Raw genomic sequence first — 24,277 nt, 5'->3', positions numbered from 1 at the left:
CGCGGAGCGCAGCATACCGTAGTACCTTATAGAGATGACAAGAGCAACCCTAGCACAAAGGCCAACAACCACCTGGCCATGGTGTAGGGAGCGTGGTTGTATGTGGACCACCCGCCAGATCAGAACAGATCAGCCATATACTGGAGCTACAAGAAGAAGCACTAGACCGACAAGGTGGGGGTTGGGCTGGCCCACCCCTGCCAGATATGGTAACCATGCACATGCAGAACCAGGATGGCCTGTTGTAGACAGTACCCTGAGAAGTACAAGGAGACCATTGAGCACAACAGTAACGGAGTGGAGATGTATGGAAGAACCAAAAGGGTGAAACCAACATCCGCAGCACAGATTAGAACCCGGGGGCAGAAAGCACCCAGTAATACAGAAACTGTATGCGCCACAGATTGCACCATAGGGCCCAGCACTGAGTAATACAAACACACGCCTAAAATATAGGGAAAGTGGCTGCATGTCTAAGGAGAGTGAAAACATAGCCACAGAATCTGGGAATGCGACAGCATTTGGAGGGTACAGGTACTCAACCTGTAAAGTAGAGATATGGCTGCGTAGTGTAGAGATACGACCAGACAGGTGTAATGGGTACAGCATCTGGAGATGGTAGAGGTACTACCTTTAAGATGTGGCCACATGGTGCACCCTAGAACCAGAGAGGAGCAACGGCTACCGCGTTAGCAATGGTACCTATATTCCACCCGGAAAGGGGAAAATAGGGCCGCACGGTACCACAAAGAACAAGACAGGTGCACACTACAATCAAGTAGGTGAAATGGAAACTGAAGAATGCCCTCTATTTCGCCTGAAAAAAAGGGAAACAGGGCCGCATAGTACACCATAGAGCCAGACAGGTGTAACGGCTGCAGCATCAGGGACGGTGCAGGAACTCTACTTATGAAGGGAGTAAGATGGCTGTTTAGTGCACACTATGATGAGGTAGGTGCAATGGCCACGGCAATTGGAGGAGGCCTCAATATCTCGTCCGGTAAGGGAAAGAAAATGCCACATGGTACACCATAAGGCCAGACTGGAGCAACAGCTACAGCATCCGGAGATGGTGCAGGTACTTTACCTATGAAGGAACCAAGGTGGCAGCTTGGTGCCGACTAGAACCAGACAGAGGCAATTCTACGGCAATTGAAAGTGGCCTCTATATCTCGCCCGTAGGGAGAAATGTTGCCGCATGGAACACAATAGAGCCCGCCAGGGGTATTGGCTACAGCATCTGGAGATGGTGTAGGTACTCTACCTATGAAAAGGGAGCAAAAAAGGCTGGGAACAGACAGGAGCAATTGCTACGGCAATTGAAGGCGGCCGGTATATCCCGCCCGGAAGGGAGAAATAGTGCCGCATGGAACACCATAGCGCCAGCCAGAGGTATCGGCTACAGCAACAGGAGATGGTGTAGGTACTCTAGCTATGAAAGGAGAAAAGTGGCTGGGAACAGACAGGTGCAATTGCCACGGCAATTGAAGGCGGCCTGTATATCTCGCCCGGAAGGGAGAAATAGTGCCGCATGGAACACCATAGAGCCAGCCAGGAGTAATGGCTTCAGCATCTGGAGAAGGTGTAGGTACTCTAGCTATGAAAAGGAGCAAGGCAGATGGAAACAGCAAGATATAATTGCTTTTCCTTACCAACCTACAGGAGGCGCTTGCCTAAGCATCAGCTTGCCTAGAACAGGGTAGAGTGGCGAACACCAGCACCAGGATGGGGACCCGGTGGAAACACTCTCAAATGTGTAGAGCATAGCCCCTGGTATAGGGGAACCAGGAAGGCTTGTCAGGTACAGCCTATGGCAGTGGTGCAGGTACCCCCTGTTAAGGAGAAGGCGTACGTACCAGAGACACCAAGTAGGTGACTCAGTATGCTAAACACGGGGATGGCTGCCTTACCTGTGCGGTTGAATACCTGTGCAGTCAGGGGAGCGCCATCCGAAAATCCACTAGAGGGGGTACCAACCCTGGGTAGGAGAGGTTCCTCCGTGTACGTTAGCCTTGACCTCCCAGAGGGCTTCTGTATGGAGGAAGACCGCCTGATGCTCTGTTCCGAGGGAATCGGTGCAGAGGTGTCCCCAGAGGCAACGGATGGGGTGACAGAAAAGGATTCGTCACCAGCCTCAGGCCTGTCCTGGGGAGGACCCGAGGATGCCGAGGAGGGGTGGAATCCTGTTGAGACCACCCGAGGTTGTACTGTGAGCTACCCTTGCCGGACCCGGTATCTGAGCGTGCCTCATCTGCAGGGAGGACCCTGGGAGGGCATAGGTGGCCACAATTGGATAGGTAGCGGTCCAGCGACTCCGCCAGAGATTGGGAGAGTCGGACAAGGTTCCCATGGCTTTGACAAAAAAGGAGACCATTCAGGACGGACCTACACAAAAGGATTTGGTCAGGGGACACAATGGGGTCTGGGAAGAGGTACTGCACACAAGCAGGGACAGGCCGACCGCATGGCAGCCTTCGTAGACAGCGGACGCACGTGAAAACACATGTGGCGATCCGAGGAGAGGCTGGGAGAGGAGACCCTCATAGAGCAGCCAGCAGAGGCTGTCATATCTGGACCCGGATGCCATGTTCCCCAAAGAGGTGCTGCAGCAGCTATAGAGGCTGCATCACACAGTACATAGGACAATGACTTAAAGGGGGTCTGCAGTTCTTTGAAAACTGAGGATCTATCCACTGGATAGATAACCCACGTTAGACCAGTAAAGTGTGGAGGAGATAGCCCCTCCCGAGGGCCGGGCGGGGTCAGAAAAGCCCGGGAAGCAAGGAGGAGGGGCCGGGAAGATTGCGGCCTAGCAGGCCCAAAAGCCGGGGCCTCGATTTATGAGGCGGCCGGGAATGGAGCGAGGGGGGCGGGGCAAATCGCGGCCGACCGAGGGGCCTCCGGACCCACAAAACTAGGTGAGGAGGGTAGGTGGGGGGGAGCGACGCCTGGGGGGGAGCGACGCCTGGGGGTGGGCGGAACAGGGCAAACAGAGCACCTGGGAGCCGGGAACGGGCCATGGAAGATGAGGCCTAGTCCCTGCAAAAGCAGGGGACTAAAGTAGTGGGGAAGGCCCAGGAGAAGCTGTGTGGCCAGGGAGGAGAGAAAAAACCAACCAAGGGGTAAGAGAAAGGTGGAGGAAGATGGAAGCTTCCCAGGACCCCCAGCTAAGGTGGATTCCACCCCCCTGGCCACAGGAGCGAACCTAACCCTGGGGCAGGGACAGGGGGTACTCACCATCTGATGTCTTCGGGCGCCGCAGGGTCACCCCTTCGGCAGACTCAACACGGGAACCGTGGGAATGCCGGCAAGCCACTGCGGATGCAGTCTGTGGGGACTGGGTGACCGGCGATGGTACAGAAGTACGAGCCTGCAGGCGGGGCAACTAAAGTGGAACACGATGGAGCCCCAGCATGCAGCAGGTATAACGGTGGAGATCACCGAGACCTGCAGAAGAGAGAAAAAAAGAATAAAAGAATAAAATAAAAAAATAAACAGCAGGACCTGCAAAAAAAGCAGGACAGGTCTGCCTCCTACGGACACTAGACAAAAAACTGGATAGCCTTGTGCCTGTGGAGAGGGTATAGCCCAACGGGGAGGAGCCAACACTTTTTGTGTCTAGTGCCTCCTAGTGGTAGTTGGACATATACCCATGGTGCTGTGTCCCCCAATGCCATGCACGAGAAATGATGATTTTTTATTATTTATTTATTATTTTTTTTCTTACAAAGTCTCATATTCCACTAACTTGTGACAAAAAATTTTTTTTTACATGAACTCACTATACCCCTCACGGAATACCTTGGGGTGTCTTCTTTCCAAAATGGGGTCACTTGTGGGGTATTTATACTGCCCTGGCATTTTAGGGGCCCTAAAGCCTGAGAAAAAGTCTGGAATATAAATGTCAAAAAAAAATTACGCATTTGGATTCCGTGAGGGGGTATAGTGAGTTCATGTGAGATTTTATTTTTTGTCACAAGTTAGTGGAATATGAGACTTTGTAAGAAAAAAAAAACAATTTCCACTAACTTGTGACAAAAAATAAATAAATCTTCTATGAACTCGCCATGCCCCTTAAAAGTGATCTTTTTATAGCGCCGCAGCGATTTTACGGTGTTTTTGCAGTGATCAGAAAAAAAAAATTGTTTTTGCAGTGATCAGAAAAAAAAAATATTCTGTCACTGCGGTGGGACGGACTGAACGCAAGTGTGCGCACAAGATCAGGCCTGATCGGGCGAACACTGCGTTTTTTGTAGAGCCTATAGAACATGTCCTATTCTTGTGGAAAGCACATTGCCGGTGTCCGTGTTTTGCGGATCCGCGGTGTCAGTGTTTTGCGGATCCGTGCATCCGCAAAACACATACGGACGTCTGAATGGAGCCTTACAGGGGGGTGATCAATGACAGGGGGGTGATCAGGGAGTCTATATGGGGTGATCAGGGGGTTAATAAGTGACGGGGGGGGGGGGGGGGGCGGGTGTAGTGTAGTGGTGTTTGGTGCTACTTTACAAAGCGGCCTGTGTCCTCTGGTGGTCGATCCAAGCAAAAGGGACCACCAGAGGACCAGGTAGCAGGTATATTAGACGCTGTTATCAAAACAGCGTCTAAGGCTCCATTCACACGTCCGCAAAATGGGTCCGCATCCTCTCCGCAATTTTGCGGAATGGGTGTGGGCCCATTCATTCTCTATGGGGACGGAATGGATGCGGACAGCACACAGTGTGCTGTCTGCAGCCGCAATTGCGGAGCGCGGCCCCGATTTTGGGCCCGCAGCTCCGCAAAAAGATAGAGCATGTCCTATTCTTGTCCGCAGCTTGCGGACAAAAATAGGCATTTCTATGGGGGTGACGGGCTGGTGTGTTGCGGACCCGATTTGCGGGTCCGCAACACACCACGGACGTGTGAATGTAGCCTAATATACCTTTTTGGGGTTAAAAAAAAAAATCGCATCTACAGCCTGCCAGCAAACGATCGCCGCTGGCAGGCTGTAGATGTACTCGTTTACCTCCGGTTCCTGTGAACGCGCGCTCCTGTGTGCGCGCGTTCACAGGAAATCTCGCCTCTCGCGAGAGGACGCGCCAGCGCGTCCAGGAGGAATAACAGGGCCGCCGCCAGGACGCAATCCTGCGTACGGCGGTCCTGAGGTGGTTAAGAAGTACTCCCAATTTTACCAGATTTCTAAGTCACTTTTAGGCAAATCTTTAAACATTTATCATGTAACCCCCTAACTGTTTTGCCCCAGTCCAGCACGAGCAGAAGGAAAAGTACCTTATTTTTTGCCCTATAAGACGCACCTAGGTTTTAGAGGAGGACAATAAGAAAGAATATTTTTCATTACACTTCAGGTCAGACCACCAATCAGACCCCCCAATGTTAATCAGACCTCAGCTGACAGCCTCAATCAGACCCCCAATGTTAATAAGACCCCAATAAGACCTCAAATCAGACCTCAGCTCAGACCCCAATGTAAATGACCCCCAATCAGACCTCTGATAAGAGCCCCATGCCTCTCGTCAGCCATTATGCCTCTCAGCATAAAAATAGTAGATGAAAAATAAGGATTCGGGCATGAGGCCTTATAAAATAATCTATTTATTTCAAGGTTTAATTCCACATTAGGAATTCCACTTTAGGATTAGGAATATATGAGCACATACATGTATAAGCTACAAACCTCATCAATTCCTTCTTCTTCGTGAAAAGTACGAGACATAAAGAGGCAGGTCATTGTATCTCCCTTCTTCGTAAAAAGAATGAAATCTTTTCCAATTCTCATAGAGCCACTAGATAAAAACAGAACTGGGTAAACAGCAAATATATATAAAATTTCATGCGTATTAGATCATATTTTCTTCAGGTTGTCCATATGCTGCATCCCTGATCATATGTTTGTAGCATAGTTTAAAATGAGATTGTAAGTAATCATGTAAAAATTAATTGATGGAAGAATATAAAATACTAATATGCAGGAACCATAAAGAAAATAAAAGCTTACGAACTTTTAAAGAGGCAAAAAATAGTAAGGAATAAACTACTTAAATGGCCTACCCCACAAATTTAAAGGGGTTATTCAGGTAAAGATAATGATGACCTATTCTCAGGGTCATTATTATCACATCGGCAGGGGCCCAAGTTCTGGCACCCCTGCTGATCAGCTGTTTCAAGGAGCTGCTGCGCTGGAAATCTGGTGAGCGCTGCAACTCCCGGCAACCTTCCAAGCACAGCGCCATACACTGTATAGTGTTTGGTACTGCAGTTTAGCCCCATTGACTTGAATGGGGCGGAGCTGCAAATAGACCATGTGACTAATGTACGGTGACACCACATGATCTAGGAAGAGGCCGGAGAGCTCACAAAGGGATAGGTCATCAATAGTAATTACCGGTTAACCCCTTTAAAATTTTGTGTGGGTGGTTAGAAGCTCATCAAGCATCTACATCTCCCAGAATAGATTGCAATTAGTTCTTCTTAACCCCTGTTCTTGTTAATGAAGCAATACGGACAATAAAAATACATTAGTAAGTGCCTTGTATTAACTTTCTCTACATAATCAAGGCAATTTGCTGAAGTGAGACAACCCCTTTAAGGACCAGAATCTGCCAGAATAAAAGTTCATAATTCTCACTACTCTTGATAATAAAAGCTCCACAAAAGGTATATTTGTACTACTCTCCGCAGACCCTACTTGATTCTAGTTTAGCATCGTCAGAACTGGCGAAGGATTCTTTTTATAAGGCATATTTTTTAGCTGCCGTAATTATTTTTGCACTTTGTTCTCAATGCAAAATCATTAACAGCTGCTATAAACAGATACTTACGATTTCAATCCATTTCCATACTGTCCAATTTGAATAGACTCCGGAGTTCTTTTAGCAGAACGTCCAAACTGGATTACGCTGGCGGCCTCACCTATTACAAAATAAGTGAATTATAATAATTTAACATGATTGCACATAATTTACTACTTGAAAAATATATAAGAGCAAATATGACAAAATATTTGACTATACAAGTTTAACGTGTTATAAAAACTTAAAGGGAGTCTGTCACCTCCAAAAGTGGTTTCAAAATAAGCATACCACCAAGTAGGGCAGGAACCCTAAAACAAAACCACAACTTTCTTGTGAAAATCCGTGAGAAATGTTTTTTTTTTATGCAAATAAGGTTTACAGAGCTCCGTTTGGCACACTATCGCTACACCAGTAAGGCTACTTTCACACTTGCGTTAGGAGCGGATCCGTCTGGTGTCTGTACAGACGGATTCGCTCCTATAATGCAAACGCTTGCATCCGTTCAGAACAGATCCGTCTGCATAACTGTTTATTTCAGATCTGATTTTTCACTTCGTGAAAACTCAGATCCGACAGTATATTCTAACACAGAAGCGTTCCCATGGTTATGGGGACGCTTCAAGTTAGAATATACTAAAAGAACTGTGTACATAACTGCCCCCTGCTGCCTGGCAGCACCCGATCTCTTACAGGGGGCTGTGATCCGCACAATTATTGTGCGAATCATAGCCCCCTGTAAGAGATCAGGTGCTGCCAGGCAGGAGGGGGCAGACCCCCTCCCTCCCCTGTATTAAATGTGACCAGTGCGGCCCCCCTCCCTCTATATTCATTGGTGGCCAGTGCGGCCCCCCCTCCCCAGTATTAAATGTGACCAGTGCGGCCCCCCTCCCTCTATATTCATTGGTGGCCAGTGCGGATTCCCAATATTAAATGTGACCAGTGCGGCCTCCCCTCTTCCCACCCCCCCACCCCCCTAATTAAAATCACCCTCCCCCCCCATCATTGGTGGCAGCGGAGAGTACCGATCGCAATGCGCCGCACAGACCTTTGCAATAGCGTCTTGGCTGCCATGGTAACCGATCAGAGCCCCAGCGATTTAAACTAGGACTCCGATCGGTACTCTCCGCTGCCACCAATGATGGGGGGGGTGATTTTAATTAAGGGGGGGGGGAGAGGGGAGGCCGCACTGGTCACATTAACTGGGAATCCGCACTGGCCACCAATGAATATAGAGGGAGGGGGGCCGCACTGGACACATTTAATACTGGGGAGGGGGGGCCGCACTGGCCACCAATGAATATAGAGGGAGGGGGGCCGCACTGGTCACATTTAATACTAGGGAGGGAGGGGGGGCCGCACTGGCCACCAATGAATATAGAGGGAGGGGGGCCGCACTGGTCACATTTAATACTGGGGAGGGAGGGGGGGCCGCACTGGCCACCAATGAGTTAAATACAGGAAGGGGGGGGGGGGTCTGCCCCCTGCTGCCTGGCAGCACCTGCCAGGCAGCAGGGGGCAGTCATGTACACAGTTCTCAGTATATTCTAACTTGAAGCGTCCCCATCACCATGGGAACGCCTCTGTGTTAGAATATACTGTCGGATCTGAGTTTCACGATCTAACTCAAATCCGATGGTATATTCTAACATAGAGGCGTTCCCATGGTGATGGGGCTGCTTCAAGTTAAAATATACCATCGGATTGGAGAAAACTCCGATCTGATGGTATATTAATAGGGACTCCTGACTTTACATTGAAAGTCAATGGGGGACGGATCCGTTTGAAATTGCACCATATTGTGTCAACGTCAAAACGGATCCGTCCCCATTGACTTGCATTGTAAGTCTGGACGGATCCGTTTGGCTCTGCACGGCCAGGCGGACACGAAAACGCTGCAAGCTGCGTTCGGGTGTCCGCCTGCTGAGCAGAGCGGAGGCCAAACGGTGCCAAACTGATGCATTCTGAGCGGATCCACATCCACTCAGAATGCATTGGGGCAGTACGGATCCGTTCGGGGCCGCTTGTGAGAGCCTTCAAACGGAACTCACAAGCGGAACCCCGAACGCAAGTGTAAAAGTAGCCTTAGGCTGCAAGACTCCCCCGTCTGATCCCTGAGATTTCAGAGCCAGTAGTGATGACGCTGCAAAATCTATGGCCCAGTTCATGGTGTACTTCTTAAAAATAGAAAGAAGCATTTCTGAGGATTAGAGGACTAGATTTTTCTTTGCAATCGGAATTGCAGAGAAATCCTTTTTGTAATATGCAAATGAGGTGCTCGGAGCACTGCTTCACTTCTGCCTCTCCCTATTGCCACTCCTCCTCCAATTGAGATTAACAGGGTCAGGCATCCTCACTGCTCTATTGTCTGGCCCTGAAATCTCGCACATGTACTGGCACATTGAAGATTTCGGAGTAAGTGTCCCTGCACATGGTACTGCCACCAGCACACACGTGCAAGATTTCAAGGCTATGCATCGGAGCAGTGGGAATGCCTGGCCGTGTCGATCTCACAGGGAGAAGTGGCAACAGGGAGTGGTGGAGGTGAAGCAGTGCTCCGAGGGACTATGCCAGCCCCTCTGTGCTTCGGGCACCTTTTTACATGTAATGAAAAGTAAGAAATTCGCTGCATCTGTAATTCCCATCGCAGAGAAAGAGAGCTCATTTTAGTCGCCATGATCAACCCTACCAGGCCTAGTTTAATAGAGTTGACCATGGTGACAGATGCTCTTTAGAGTGAATCTCCTCTGAGAGCAAGCAGAGCAGTGTAGAGACTCACAAGACATTCTATGAACCTCACTTTGACACATCAAAAGTTTCATGAAATGATGATAGGTACACTTAAGAATTGCTTTCAGTTATTACAGAAAAATTACAAAGGTCATTTCCATCTTACTAATTAATAGTATATCTCTAGTCTACAATCAGTAGGGGTCGGATATCTGGGACTCGCACGGATCCTGAGAATGAAGGGCCATGCGATGGATTACCACTGCAGGGAATAGCATTCTCCATTCTCAGAACTGGTGGAGGTCCCAGAGGTTGGACTCTAGACGATCATGAAGTGATGTCATATTACAGTGGTACGCCATTACTTTATAACATGAGATTAAAGTGGCTGTGTCACTTCAGCAAATCGTATTTATCATGTAGAGAAAGTTAATACAAGGCACTTACTAATGTATTGTTATTGTCCATATTGCTTCCTTCCTGCTTCCTTATACACTGCTCGTTTCCATGGTTATGACCACCCTGCAAACCAGCAGCGATGGCCATGCTTGCACAATTTAGGAAAAAGCTCCAGGCTCACATGTGGCTGGGACCGCAGGAGTGCACATAGTCCATCCTTTTTTTCTCTAGTGTGCAATCATGGCCACTGCTACTGGATTACAAGGTGGTCGTAACCATGGAAAAATTAATCCATCCAGCAAAAGGAGCAATATGGACAATCACAATACATTAGTAAGTGCCTTGTATTAACTTTCTCTACATGATAAATGCCATTTGCTGAAGTGAGACAACCCCTTTAACCCCTTAAGGACCCTGACATTTTTCACCTTAAAGAGGACCTTTCATCTGGCAAAAGATTGTGAACTAAGTGTCATGATCTGTACAGCGGCGCCCAGGGATCTCACTGCACTTACTATGGCGATTGGCAAGCGCTACAGCCTAGGAGAAGGAGACGCCCAGGAGGTCTCCTCCTACTATAACCAAGTCCCCTAAGTCTCCTCCTACTATAACCAAGTGACCAAACATACCAGAGGGCATATCAGGAAAACGGAGCGGCGCCCAGGGATAATAGTAAGTGCAGTGAGATACCTGGGCGCCGCTGTACAGATCATGACACTTAGTTCACAATGTTTTGCCAGATGAAAGGTCCTCTTTAAGGACCAGGCCATTTTTTGCAAATCTGACATGTGTCACTTTATGTGGTGATAACTTTAAAACTCTTACTTATCCAGGCCATTCTGAGATTGTTTTCTCGTCACATATTGTACTTCATGACAGTGGTAAATTTGAGTCAAAATATTTCATTTTTATTTATAAAAAAAATAAATACAGAATTTACCAAAAATTTTGAAAAATTAGCAATTTTCTAAATTTCTATTTCTCTGCTTTTAAAATTGATACCCCCTAAATTAGTTATTACTTTACATTTCCCAGATGTCCACTTCATGTTTGGATCATTTTGTAACTGACATTTTCTTTTTTTGGGACGTTAAAAGGCTTTTCAAAACCCACTTTTTAAGGACCAGTTGAGGTCTGAAGTCACTTTGTGAGGCTTACATAATAGAAACCACCCATTTTAGAAACTACACTCCTTTGCAAACTTTCTTAACCCTTTAGGTGTTCCACAAAATTAAAGGAAAAATGTAGATGAAATTTCAGAATTTCACTTTTTGGCAGATTTTCCATTTTAATCCATTTTTTACAGTAACAAAGCAAGGGTTAACAGCCAAACAAAACTCAATATTTACTGCCTTGATTCTGTCGTTTGCAGAAACACCCCATATGTGATTGTAAACTGCTGTACAGGCACAAGGCAGGGCGCAGAAGGAAAGGAACGCCATATGGTTTTTGGAAGCCAGATTTCACTGGGATAATTTTAGTTTGCCATGTCACATTTGAAGACCCCCTGATGTACCCCTAGAGTAGAAACTCCAAAAAAGTGACCCCATTTTGGAAACTATGGGATAAGGTGACAGTTTTGTTGGAACTATTTTAGGGTACATATGATTTTTGGTTACACTTTTTGTGAGGCAGGGTAACAAAATATAGATGTTTTGGCACAGTTTTTATTTTTTGTTATTTACAATGTTCATCTGACAGGTTAGATCATGTGGTATTTGGACGTGACAATACCAAATAGGACTACTTTTTGGGGTTGTTTGTTTCAGTTTTACATAATAAAGCATTTTTGAAAAAATATAAATTTTTGTGTCTCTATATTCTGAAAGCCATATATTTTTTTTTTTTGGGCGACTGTCTTATGTAGGAGGCTCATTTTTTTCGGTATGAGAAAACGTTTTGATTGGTACTATTTTGGGGTGCATATGACATTGACTTTTTGTAATGTAAGGTGACAAAAAAAAATGGCTTTTTTGACACACTTTTTACCTGAGAGGTTAAGTCATGTGATATTTTATACAGCAGGTTCTTACGGACGCGGCGATACCTAATATGTATACTTTTTTATTTATTTATTTAAGTTTTACACAATAAAATTGTCACGGAGCGCCGTGACTTTAAGACTTTGTTGGTTGCCCTTTGCCCCCCCACCCCCCTATTGACTTGCCCTGTGTGCTCCTATGTGTCCTTCTGTCCCAGGACCATGTTACTTGTCCACCTAAAGGGAAATGTGTTGTATTTCTGTGTATCCATCCCCCCCCCCCCCCCCCCTTAGCGGCCTTACATATCTGAGAGATAAGGAAGTCAGAAATCTGAAGCTTCCCTATCTGTCAGACTCAGAGGCACCAGGGAGTGGCTACAATGTTTTATCTCTTTGTGCCCTGCTGTGTCCAGGGTTATATAAGATGTGTGGTTTTTAATAAAAGGGGAGCATTCTGCCTGATTCAAAGAACAAAGGAAGTCGTGTGCACTTCTTTGAATCATTACAGCAGGGTTTTCAGACTTTCTTCTAACCAAGGAAGAAGAAATACAGAGAGCCATCCAGGTTGGAGGAGAATTTTTAAAGGCACAGTGCAAGCACTGTACCCAGACAATTGAAACCATGACAAATATCATTTTTGAAACAAAAATAAATAAATCAAGTTTTAGTGTCTTCATAGTATGAGAGCAATAGTTTTTTTGTTTTTTTTTGGGCGATTGTCTTAGGTAGGGGCTCATTTTTTTTGCGGGATGAGGTGACGGTTAGATTGGTACTATTTTGGGGGGCATACACCATTTTGATTGCTTGGTGTTGCACTTTTTGTGATGTAAGTTGACAAAAAAATGTTTTTTTTAAGCACAGTTTTTATTTTATTTTTTTGACGGTGTTCACCTGAGGGGTTAGGTAATGTGATATTTTTATAGAGCCGGTCGATACGGACGCGGCGATACTTAATATGCACTTTTCTTTTTTCCTTATTTAAAAAAATAATAATTACTTTATTTTGGGAAAAGGACACTTTTTTTTTTCACTTTCTTTCTTTCTTTCTTTGGGACTTCAATTTTTTGAGGTCTGATCCCCTTTACAATGCATCACAATACTTCTGTATTGTCATGCATTAGCTGTGAGTATTACACACTGTAATACGCTTACAGCCTGCTTGCCTATGGAAGGCAGCCATGATGCCTAACGAAGGCATTGGGCTGCCTTCCCTGCCATCGGGACCCCGTCACAGCAGCGCAGGGACCCGATGGCAGCTCCCTCCCTCTACAGATATTGTGCATGCCGCGGCACATCAAGGGTTAATGTGCCGGCATTGGTGTTTTCACCGATGCCGGCGCATACAGCAGGGGTCTGGCTATCAGTGACTGCCGGACCCCTGCCGCTGATTGTACGGCACGGGTCCTTATGGGGTTAAGACTTCAATACATGGGTTACTAAAATACAAAAGAAACATGAAAGTATTTATCTTACTTGGGTCCATCCCTGTTCCATCATCAAGAAAGCAAAGCATGAAACCTCCTCTCAATTCTTCTCTTTGCACTGCAGGTGACACATTTCAACATAAAAATGAAAAATCACAGCACACATTAGATTTTGCAAACAACAAAAGGCAATAAATAACTTTAAAGGTTAAACAAAAAATAAATGAACACTTCCTGACAAAGTTGATGCAAAATGTGATTTGAGACAATGCCAGGCGCTGACTGTCCAATTAGTTCTAGCGATAAGTCTTGGCTCTTAGTGTTTCCATTGATTCTAGTGCAGAGGATTTGAAACTGCATTGTACACACCAGCCACACTGTAATTTATAACATTACACTATTGTTGGCAATGAATGTGCTGTGGATTGGAATATTGAGATCAGGTAATTGGGAATTTGTTTAGAATGTAAAATATTGTTTGTTGTAATATAATAAGTACTTTTTATCTTAATATTTACTCTGACTTGTATCTAAAGTGTTTTTAAAAAAGAATTGAGTTTATTTTTTTCTTTGTGTCTTTGTTTTTTCTTCCCTTCTCCACTCTTTTTTTCTTTTCTCTTGTTTTGCCTGAATTTGCTCATACTCAGTGTTCAATTGCGATGCTGTTACACTGGAGCAAAATCTCATCTGTTGGGTTTATGAGCTTCTTTGTGTTTTTGTGGGACATTTTGGTTGATTTTGCTTCTAAATAATTAATTTTTTTAAAATATAAATAAGGGGAGATTTATCAAAACTAGTACAACTGAAAACTGGCTTATTAGCTGCCCAAAGCAACCCGATTCCACCTTTTATTTTTCAGAGCTCCTTTGGAAAATGAAAGGATCAATCTGTGTGGAAGTGATAAAGCTGACCTTTTACACATGATGTGGTCATGTTCATCACTGTCATCTTATTGGAAAGCAATACTACATCTGGTGAACAAAGTATATAGTGCTAGTTTTAAGTTGGATCCCAAACTGTGTGTATTAGGCCTGGTACCAGATAATAATTTACAGTCTGTTATAATTACTGGAATAGGGAGAATGCTATATCAAGCTAGGAAAACATTGGCAGCAAAGTGGATCCAGCCCATACCTCCTGATATATCAGAATATGTTGCTAGATTAAATACTGTGATTTGCTTAGAAAGAGGAGTATATCAAAAAAGGAAGTGTCTGTCCAAATTCGAAGCAATCTGGGGCAGCTGGATTGATAACTCTGGGTGCTGTAGCTCCTGGCTGGCACTTACAAGGACTTTCTCTATGACAAGGTGAATGCAGTGAGAATGGATGATATATATGGAATATCGGATGGTAGCAGGTGTGTGGTGCATTTATAGAAGCCTGATAGTGAGGGGGTTACCTGGAATTAGAATGTGGCTGTATGGGAAGATTGATGATGGACTGTGATGTTATATGGAACATCGCTGATTGGAATTAGATGATGGTGGATGGCTTATTTAGGAGTAATGTGGTGCCGACACCCCGAGAGTGATGACTAAGGAAGATGTTTTAAGAGTGTGTCCTGCCTTAAAGGGATTAGGGAGGGGGGGGGGGGGGGGAGGTATAGGTTTATTTGTTTAGGATGGATAATTGTACTCACATTGAAAATACTTTTGATACCAGAGTTTATATGTGGATTTATGCCATGTCTTATGTAGATATGTGTAATATAATGTATATATTATATATGACAGATAACGATACATCTGTGGTCTACAAAATATCATGGTAATGTGATAAAATAAGACTGGAAAATGTTAATAAAGAAACATCTGATTTAAAGAAAGCATCAATCTGATTGGTTGTTGTGGGCATCTACGTCAGTTTCTTTGCACCAGTTAAATATATTTCCCCCATAGATTTTACTTTGAATGTATCTTGGCATGCAGGTGAAATGTATTCTTTTGCATTTTGTGTGTTTCAAAAAAAGCATTAAAAAAAAAAAAAAGTTTAAATATTATGAGATTAGAACTCTTGTGATGTTTTTGGTAGGTCTGCATAATCTACATGAAAACCTAGAAAAAGACCTTTTAAGATTTAAATACAATCACAATCTTCCATAAAAGTTGCAGGTTTCCATTTACGTGCTGCTTTGTGCTGTTGCATATAGTATGTGAAGTTTACAGTTTGGCAGAAGAGATTATTTTTACCAGGAAAAATCCAGATTTTGATCAACAGCTTCCTCTAAAATATGAGCAAGGCTAGGCAGGGACTTTCAAGATGACTTTTCTTCCCCAAAAGCATGGGAGATCTTAAGGTACCAATTCTGGGCTGTTGAAGAGGGGCGTGCCTTGTCTCTTCAACAAGCACAACCTTCACAGTGGCATCCTGTGCACAGAGGCAGACCTGCTCCCTCAGGCTTGTGCAAAGAACATCAGAGCAGGGAAAGAAGCTGACATCAGATGTCATGTGACGTTCAGCTATCTAGGAGAACGGGTCCAAAAAATATAACCTGGACAACCCCTTTAACCACTTCAGCCCCCAGTGCTTAAACACCCTGAAAGACCAGGCCACTTTTTACACTTCTGACCTACACTACTTTCACCGTTTATTGCTCGGTCATGCAACTTACCACCCAAATGAATTTTACCTCCTTTTCTTCTCACTAATAGAGCTTTCATTTGGTGGTATTTCATTGCTGCTGACATTTTTACTTTTTTTGTTATTAATCGAAATTTAACGATTTTTTTGCAAAAAAATGACATTTTTCACTTTCAGTTGTAAAATTTTGCAAAAAAAAACGACATCCATATAGAAATTTTGCTCTAAATTTATAGTTCTACATGTCTTTGATAAAAAAAAAATGTTTGGGTAAAAAAAAAATGGTTTGGGTAAAAGTTATAGCGTTTACAAACTATGGTACAAAAATGTGAATTTCCGCTTTTTGAAGCAGCTCTGACTTTCTGAGCACCTGTCATGTTTCCTGAGGTTCTACAATGGCCAGACAGTACAAACACCCCACAAATGACCCCATTTCGGAAAGTACACACCCTAAAGTATTCGCTGATGGGCATAGTGAGTTCATAGAACTTTTTATTTTTTGTCACAAGTTAGCGGAAAATTATGATTTATTTATTTTTATTTTTTTTTCTTACAAAGTCTCATATTCCACTAACTTGTGACAAAAAATAAAAAGTTCTATGAACTCACTATGCCCATCAGCGAATACCTTGGGGTCTCTTCTTTCCAAAATGGGGTCACTTGTGGGGTAGTTATACTGCCCTGGCATTCTAGGGGCCCAAATGTGTGGTAAGGAGTTTGAAATCAAATTCTGTAAAAAATTACCTGTGAAATCCGAAAGGTGCTCTTTGGAATATGGGCCCCTTTGCCCACCTAGGCTGCAAAAAAGTGTCACACATCTGGTATCTCCGTACTCAGGAGAAGGTGGGGAATGTGTTTTGGGGTGTCATTTTATATATACCCATGCTGGGTGAGAGAAATATCTTGGCAAAAGACAACTTTTCCCATTTTTTTATACAAAGTTGTCATTTGACCAAGATATTTATCTCACCCAGCATGGGTATATGTAAAAAGACACCCCAAAACACATTCCTCAACTTCTCCTGAGTACGGGGATACCAGATGTGTGACACTTTTTTGCAGCCTAGGTGGGCAAAGGGGCCCATATTCCAAAGAGCACCTTTCGGATATCACTCCTCATTTTTTCCTGAATTTGATTTCAAACTCCTTACCACACATTTGGGCCCCTAGAATACCAGGGCAGTATAACTACCCCACAAGTGACCCCATTTTGGAAAGAAGACACCCCAAGGTATTCCGTGAGGGGCATGGCGAGTTCCTAGAATTTTTTATTTTTTGTCACAAGTTAGTGGAAAATGATGATTTTTTTTTTTCATACAAAGTCTCATATTCCACAAACTTGTGACAAAAAATAAAAACTTCCATGAACTCACTATGCCCATCAGCGAATACCTTGGGGTCTCTTCTTTCCAAAATGGGGTCACTTGTGGGGTAGTTATACTGCCCTGGCATTCTAGGGGCCCAAATGTGTGGTAAGTAGGTAAATGACCTGTGAAATCCGAAAGGTGCTCTTTGGAATGTGGGCCCCTTTGCCCACCTAGGCTGCAAAAAAGTGTCACACATCTGGTATCTCTGTATTCAGGAGAAGTTGAGGAATGTGTTTTGGGGTGTCTTTTTACATATGCCCATGCTGGGTGAGATAAATATCTTGGTCAAATGCCAACTTTGTATAAAAAAATGGGAAAAGTTGTCTTTTGCCAAGATATTTCTCTCACCCAGCATGGGTATATGTAAAATGACACCCCAAAACACATTCCCCAACTTCTCCCGATTACGGAGATACCAGATGTGTGACACTTTTTTGCAGCCTAGGTGGGCAAAGGGGCCCATATTCAAAAGAGCACCTTTCGGATTTCACAGGTCATTTTTTACAGAATTTGATTTCAAACTCCTTACCACACATTTGGGCCCCTAGAATGCCAGGGCAGTATAACTACCCCACAAGTGACCCCATTTTGGAAAGAAGAGACCCCAAGGTATTCGCTGATGGGCATAGTGAGTTCATGGAACTTTTTATTTTTTGTCACAAGTTAGTGGAATATGAGACTTTGTATGAAAAAAAAAAATAAATAAAAAAATAAGCATTTTCCACTAACTTGTGACAAAAAATAAAAAATAAAAAATTCTAGGAACTCGCCATGCCCCTCACGGAATACCTTGGGGTGTCTTCTTTCCAAAATGGGGTCACTTGTGGGGTAGTTATACTGCCCTGGCATTTTCCAGGGGCCCTAATGTGTGGTAAGTAGGTAAATGATCTGTGAAATCCTAAAGGTGCTCTTTGGAATATGGGCCCCTTTGCCCACCTAGGCTGCAAAAAAGTGTCACACATGTGGTATCGCCGTATTCAGGAGAAGTTGGGGAATGTGTTTTGGGGTGTCTTTTTACATATACCCATGCTGGGTGAGAGAAATATCTTGGCAAAAGACAACTTTTCCCATTTTTTTATACAAAGTTGGCATTTGACCAAGATATTTCTCTCACCCAGCATGGGTATATGTAAAATGACACCCCAAAACACATTCCCCAACTTCTCCTGAGTACGGCGATACCAGATGTGTGACACTTTTTTGCGCAAAGGTGCCCAAATTCCTTTTAGGAGGGCATTTTTAGACATTTGGATACCAGACTTCTTCTCACGCTTTGGGGCCCCTAGAATGCCAGGGCAGTATAAATACCCCACATGTGACCCCATTTTGGAAAGAAGACACCCCAAGGTATTCAATGAGGGGCATGGCGAGTTCATAGAAATTTATTTTTTTTGGCACAAGTTAGCGGAAATTGATATTTTTAATTTTTTTCTCACAAAGTCTCCCGTTCCGCTAACTTGGGACAAAAATTTCAATCTTTCATGGACTCAATATGCCCCTCACGGAATACCTGGGGGTGTCTTCTTTCCGAAATGGGGTCACATGTGGGGTATTTATACTGCCCTGGCATTCTAGGGGCCCTAAAGCGTGAGAAGAAGTCTGGAATATAAATGTCTAAAAAATTTTACGCATTTGGATTCCGTGAGTTCATGTGAGATTTTATTTTTTGACACAAGTTAGTGGAATATGAGACTTTGTAAGAAAAAAAAAAAAAAATTCCGCTAACCTGGGCCAAAAAAATATCTGAATGGAGCCTTACAGAGGGGTGATCAATGACAGGGGGGTTGATCAATGACAGGGGGGTTGATCAATGACAGGGGGGTGATCAGGGAGTCTATATGGGGTGATCACCACAGTCATTGATCATGCCCCTGTAAGGCTTCATTCAGACGTCCGGATGCGTTTTGCGGATCCGATCCATCTATCAGTGGATCCGTAAAAATCATGCGGACGTCTGAATGGAGCTTTACAGGGGGGTAATCAATGACAGGGGGGTAATCAATGACAGGGGGGTGATCAGGGAGTCTATATGGGGTGATCACCACAGTCATTGATCACGCCCCTGTAAGGCTTCATTCAGACGTCCGGATGCGTTTTGCGGATCCGATCCATCTATCAGTGCATCCGTAAAAATCATGCGGACATCTGAATGGAGCTTTACAGGGGGGTGATCAGGGAGTCTATATGGGGTGATCACCACAGTCATTGATCATGCCCCTGTAAGGCTTCATTCAGACGTCCGGATGCGTTTTGCGGATCGGATCCATCTATCAGTGCATCCGTAAAAATCATGCGGACATCTGAATGGAGCTTTACAGGGGGGTGATCAGGGAGTCTATATGGGGTGATCACCACAGTCATTGATCATGCCCCTGTAAGGCTTCATTCAGACGTCCGGATGCGTTTTGCGGATCGGATCCATCTATCAGTGCATCCGTAAAAATCATGCGGACATCTGAATGGAGCTTTACAGGGGGGTGATCAGGGAGTCTATATGGGGTGATCACCACAGTCATTGATCATGCCCCTGTAAGGCTTCATTCAGACGTCCGGATGGGTTTTGCGGATCGGATCCATCTATCAGTGCATCCGTAAAAATCATGCGGACATCTGAATGGAGCTTTACAGGGGGGTGATCAGGGAGTCTATATGGGGTGATCACCACAGTCATTGATCACGCCCCTGTAAGGCTTCGTTCAGACGTCCGGATGCGTTTTGCGGATCCGATCCATCTATCAGTGGATCCGTAAAAATCATGCGGACGTCTGAATGGAGCTTTACAGGGGGTTGATCAATGACAGGGGTGTAATCAATGACAGGGGGGGTGATCAGGGAGTCTATATGGGGTGATAACCACAGTCATTGATCACGCCCCTGTAAGGCTTCATTCAGACGTCCGGATGCGTTTTGCGGATCCGATCCATCTATCAGTGGATCCGTAAAAATCATGCGGACATCTGAATGGAGCTTTACAGGGGGGTAATCAATGACAGGGGGGTGATCAATGACAGGGGGGTGATCAGGGAGTCTATATGGGGTGATCAGGAGTGATCAGGGGCTAATAAGGGGTTAATAAGTGACGGGGGGGGGGGGGGGGGGGTGTAGTGTAGTGTAGTGGTGCTTGGTGGGACTTTACTGAGCTACCTGTGTCCTCTGGTGGTCGATCCAAACAAAGGGGACCACCAGAGGACCAGGTAGCAGGTATATTAGACGCTGTTATCAAAACAGCATCTAATATACCTGTTAGGGGTTAAAAAAAAACACATCTCCAGCCTGCCAGCGAACGATCGCCGCTGGCAGGCTGGAGATCAACTCTCTTACCTTCCGTTCCTGTGAGCGCGCGCGCCTGTGTGCGCGCGTTCACAGGAAATCTCGGTCATCGCGAGATGACGCATATATGCGTGACTCTGCGCAGGGCTGCCACCTCCGGAACGCGATCCTGCGTTAGGCGGTCCGGAGGTGGTTAAGCATACATGTCCACCAGAACTAAGTACACTTTGAACTTTAGGTGCCTCTAGTCTATGTAAGTAAATGTCATAATTCTTTACTGGATTATTATTTGCATGATCTATACAATAATTAAATTAACCCTTTCACTCCTGGAGTTTTTTTTTTGAGTTTTCCTTTTACGGAGGCAGGGTAACATTCTTTATTTGTGTGTTCACATAGCCATATGAGGGCTTGTTTTTCGCGGGACAAGTTGTACTTTCTAAAGCCACCATTTAATATTGCATATGATGTAGTGGGAAGCGGGAAAAAAATTCCAAATGGGGTGAAATTGCAAAAAAAAAAAAAAAAAAGCTATTCATCCACAGTTTTAAGTTTTTTTTTTATTTACGACGTTCAATGTGCGATAAAACTGACCGGTTAGTTTTATTCTACAGGTCAGTACGAATCCGGCGATACATAATATGTATAGTTTTTCTCGCGAATCTGTTTTATTTTTATGTCGCCATATTTTGACCTCTATAACTTTTTTGTAATTATGTGTACGGAGCTGTATGGGGTGCTCATTTTTTTTGCAGGGGCGATCTGAACTTTTCATTGATACCATTCTGGGGTTCGTATGACTTTTTAATCACTTTTTATTGAATTTTTTTGTAGAAAATTAAGCGACCAAAAACGGTGAATCGGCCATTTAGACGCTTTTTTCAGTTTTGCTGTTTGCCGTATGGGGAATATATTTTTATATTATGGGCGTTTTTGCACATCGCGACACCCATGATATGTATTTTTTTTATTTTTTTTTAGAAAAGGGGGATGATTTGATTTAGATTTTTTTTCTTACTTTTTTTTTACACCTTTTTATAGTTCCCATAGGGAACTCCAATGCACTAGCATTGGAATCTATGATGATTTTACTAGTTTCCTATGGAGCCCTATTACAGGCAAGGGCTCCATAGGAAATACTATGCAGCAGCAACCTGTCATTCACAAAGACAGGGGCTGCTGCATACAAGCTCCAGCTCCTCCGATCGCCACATGGGGGAGCCGGAGCACCACCAAAAGCGCGCACTTTTGGCTTTCAGCGCGTTCAGATGCCGTGGTCAGGATTGACCACGGCAGCTACACAGTAATATAGTATATTAGGCCAAAAAAATACATTTGTCCATCCAGTTCGGCCTGTTATCCTGCAAGTTGATCCAGAGGAAGGAAAAAAAAAAAACCTGTGAGGTAGAAGCCAATTTTCCCCACTTAAGGGGGAAAAAAATTCCTTCCCGACTCCAATCAGGCAATCAGAATAACTCCCTGGATCAACGACCCCTCTCTAGTAGCTATAGCCTGTAATATTAATACACTCCAGAAATTCATCCAAGCCCCTCTTGAATTCTTTTATTGTACTCACCATCACCACCTCCTCAGGGGTTAAATGTCTGCGATTGACATTACTGCCGGTTGCGGACATGAGCCGCAGGTGTCTGCTATAAGAAACAGGCGGCCACCCGCAGCATCTTTAAAGACCCGGCCAGCGCTGTACTATTACGGCGCTGGGGGTGAAGGGTACAGCGGTGGGGGTGAAGGGGTTAAGGAGGCTTGATCACCAGGATCAACCTTATTAAACCAGACATACTGCCTGGTAGGGCTCATCGTGCTGATGAAAAAATAAAATGATACCCTTCTTTTGTCTGTACGATAAATAGCTGTAGAGAAGTTTGCGTTTTTGTTCATATGCAAATTAGAAATTGGAGCACCAGGCGCCACGGCTGAATTTTTTGAGCACTGCTGTGTAACACCCCCTGCACTCTGCACACTTCCACCTCCCCTTGATTGACAGGGCTAGACATCAGGCTGAGGGCATAGCTGTGTCCTAGAGCTGTATGCTAGCAATATCATATCACTATGTACTATAGCTTCACCACACTGAGATCTGCTCAGAAAGCTAATCCACATATTACTGCTTTAGGCCTTTTGCACACGACCGTATGGCTTTTTCAGTATTTTGCGGTCAGCCAAAAACGGATCCGCAAAAAATACAGATGACGTCCGTGTGCATTCTATTTTTTTGCGGAATGGAACAGCTGTCCCCTGATAGAACAGTACTATCTTTGTCCGTTATGCGGACAATAATAGGACATGTTCTATCTTTGAACGGAAAAACGTAAATACGGAAACGGAAGGCATACAGAGTACCTTCCGTTTTTTTTGAAGACCCATTGAAATGAATGGTTCCATATATAGTCCGTATACGGAACGCAAAAAACGGAACGGAAATGGAAAAAAACAAAACGTTTGTGTGCAAGAGGCCTTATTCACAAGCACAATGTATGATTAGAAAGACACCAGTAATATGTGATAGCGTCTAAGCATAGAAAGAAATGATACATCTATGTGGTAATGCTATAGCTTAGTGGTCTACCATGCATGTAGTGATCCTAGGTTCAAGTCCCTGAAGAGATGTAAATTTTGTTACTTTATTTTCTCTCTCATTTAAAACCATATTAAAAAAGCTAAATAATAACAATAGTAATAATAAAAATAATAAAATACCTTACTATATTGTGAATATTGGATTTATTTTTTTGCCAAAACATAATACTGGTTTATTCACAGACACAATATATGATCATAAAGAAACCAGTAATATTTATTAGCTTTCTAAAAAAACAAAACAATATTCTCAATATGATAAGGGAATAGACTTTGGGATAAAGGTAGAAGAAAAAACATTTGATGTCTCTCCCAAGAGTCAAACATGGGATCTCTACATGCAAAACCTAACCATAAAGCTATAACATTACCACACAAAGATCTATGTTTTTGCTGTGTTTATAAGCTAATACACATTACCGATGTATTTATAATCCTATATTGTGTGGGAATAAAGCAGTTATATGTGGATTAGCTTCTGAGCAGATCTCAGTGTGGTGAAGCTATAGTACACAGTGATATGATATTGCTAGCATACAGCTCTAGGACACAGCTCTGCCCTCAGCCTGATTTCTAGCCCTGTCAATCAAGGGGAGGGGGGAGTGTGCAGAGCGCAGGCGGTGTTAAAAAGCAGTGCTCATAGAATTCAGCCCCGCCTCCCGGTGCTCTAAATTCTCATTTGCATATGAATAAAAATGCAGATTTCTCTGCAGCTGTTTATCATACAGACAAAAGAAATGTATAGTTTTAATCAGCATGATGAGCCCTACCAGCCAGTATGTCCTGTTTAAAATGGTTTAGGGCTCTTTCACACTTGCGTTCTTGTCTTCCGGCATAGAGTTCCGTTGTCGGGCCTCTATGCCGGAAGAATCCTGATCAGGATTATCCTAATGCATTCTGAATGGAGAGAAATCCGTTCAGGATGCATCAGGATGTCTTCAGTTCCGGAACGGAACGTTTTTTGGCCGGAGAAAATACCGCAGCATGCTGCGCTTTTTGTTCCGGCCAAAAATCCGGAACACTTGCCACAAGGCCGGATCCGGAATTAATGCCCATTGGAAGGCATTGATCCGGATCCGGCCTTAAGCTAAACGTCGTTTCGGCGCATTGCCGGAGCCGACATTTAGCTTTTTCTGAA

General features: G+C 44.2%; 1 protein-coding gene across 4 annotated transcripts in view; it reads right to left on the bottom strand.

Moving 5' to 3' along the window:
• Nucleotides 1-24,277, bottom strand: part of MORC2 (MORC family CW-type zinc finger 2) — a 119,834-nt gene that overhangs the window by 78,500 nt on the left and 17,057 nt on the right. For all 4 annotated transcript variants that reach the window (XM_040416716.1, XM_040416717.1, XM_040416714.1 and 1 more), the window contains exons 5-7: nt 13,372-13,440; nt 6,819-6,909; nt 5,675-5,783 (exon numbers count right to left, since the gene is read on the bottom strand). In XM_040416716.1, coding sequence (XP_040272650.1) covers nt 5,675-5,783; nt 6,819-6,909; nt 13,372-13,440 — 269 coding nt within the window. The remainder of the gene's footprint in view (nt 1-5,674; nt 5,784-6,818; nt 6,910-13,371; nt 13,441-24,277) is intronic.

This window comes from Bufo bufo, chromosome 2 (assembly GCF_905171765.1).
Source record: "Bufo bufo chromosome 2, aBufBuf1.1, whole genome shotgun sequence".
Lineage (NCBI taxonomy): Eukaryota > Metazoa > Chordata > Amphibia > Anura > Bufonidae > Bufo > Bufo bufo.
Note: the sequence above shows the minus strand (reverse complement) of the source record. Positions and strands in the feature narration are given on the sequence as shown.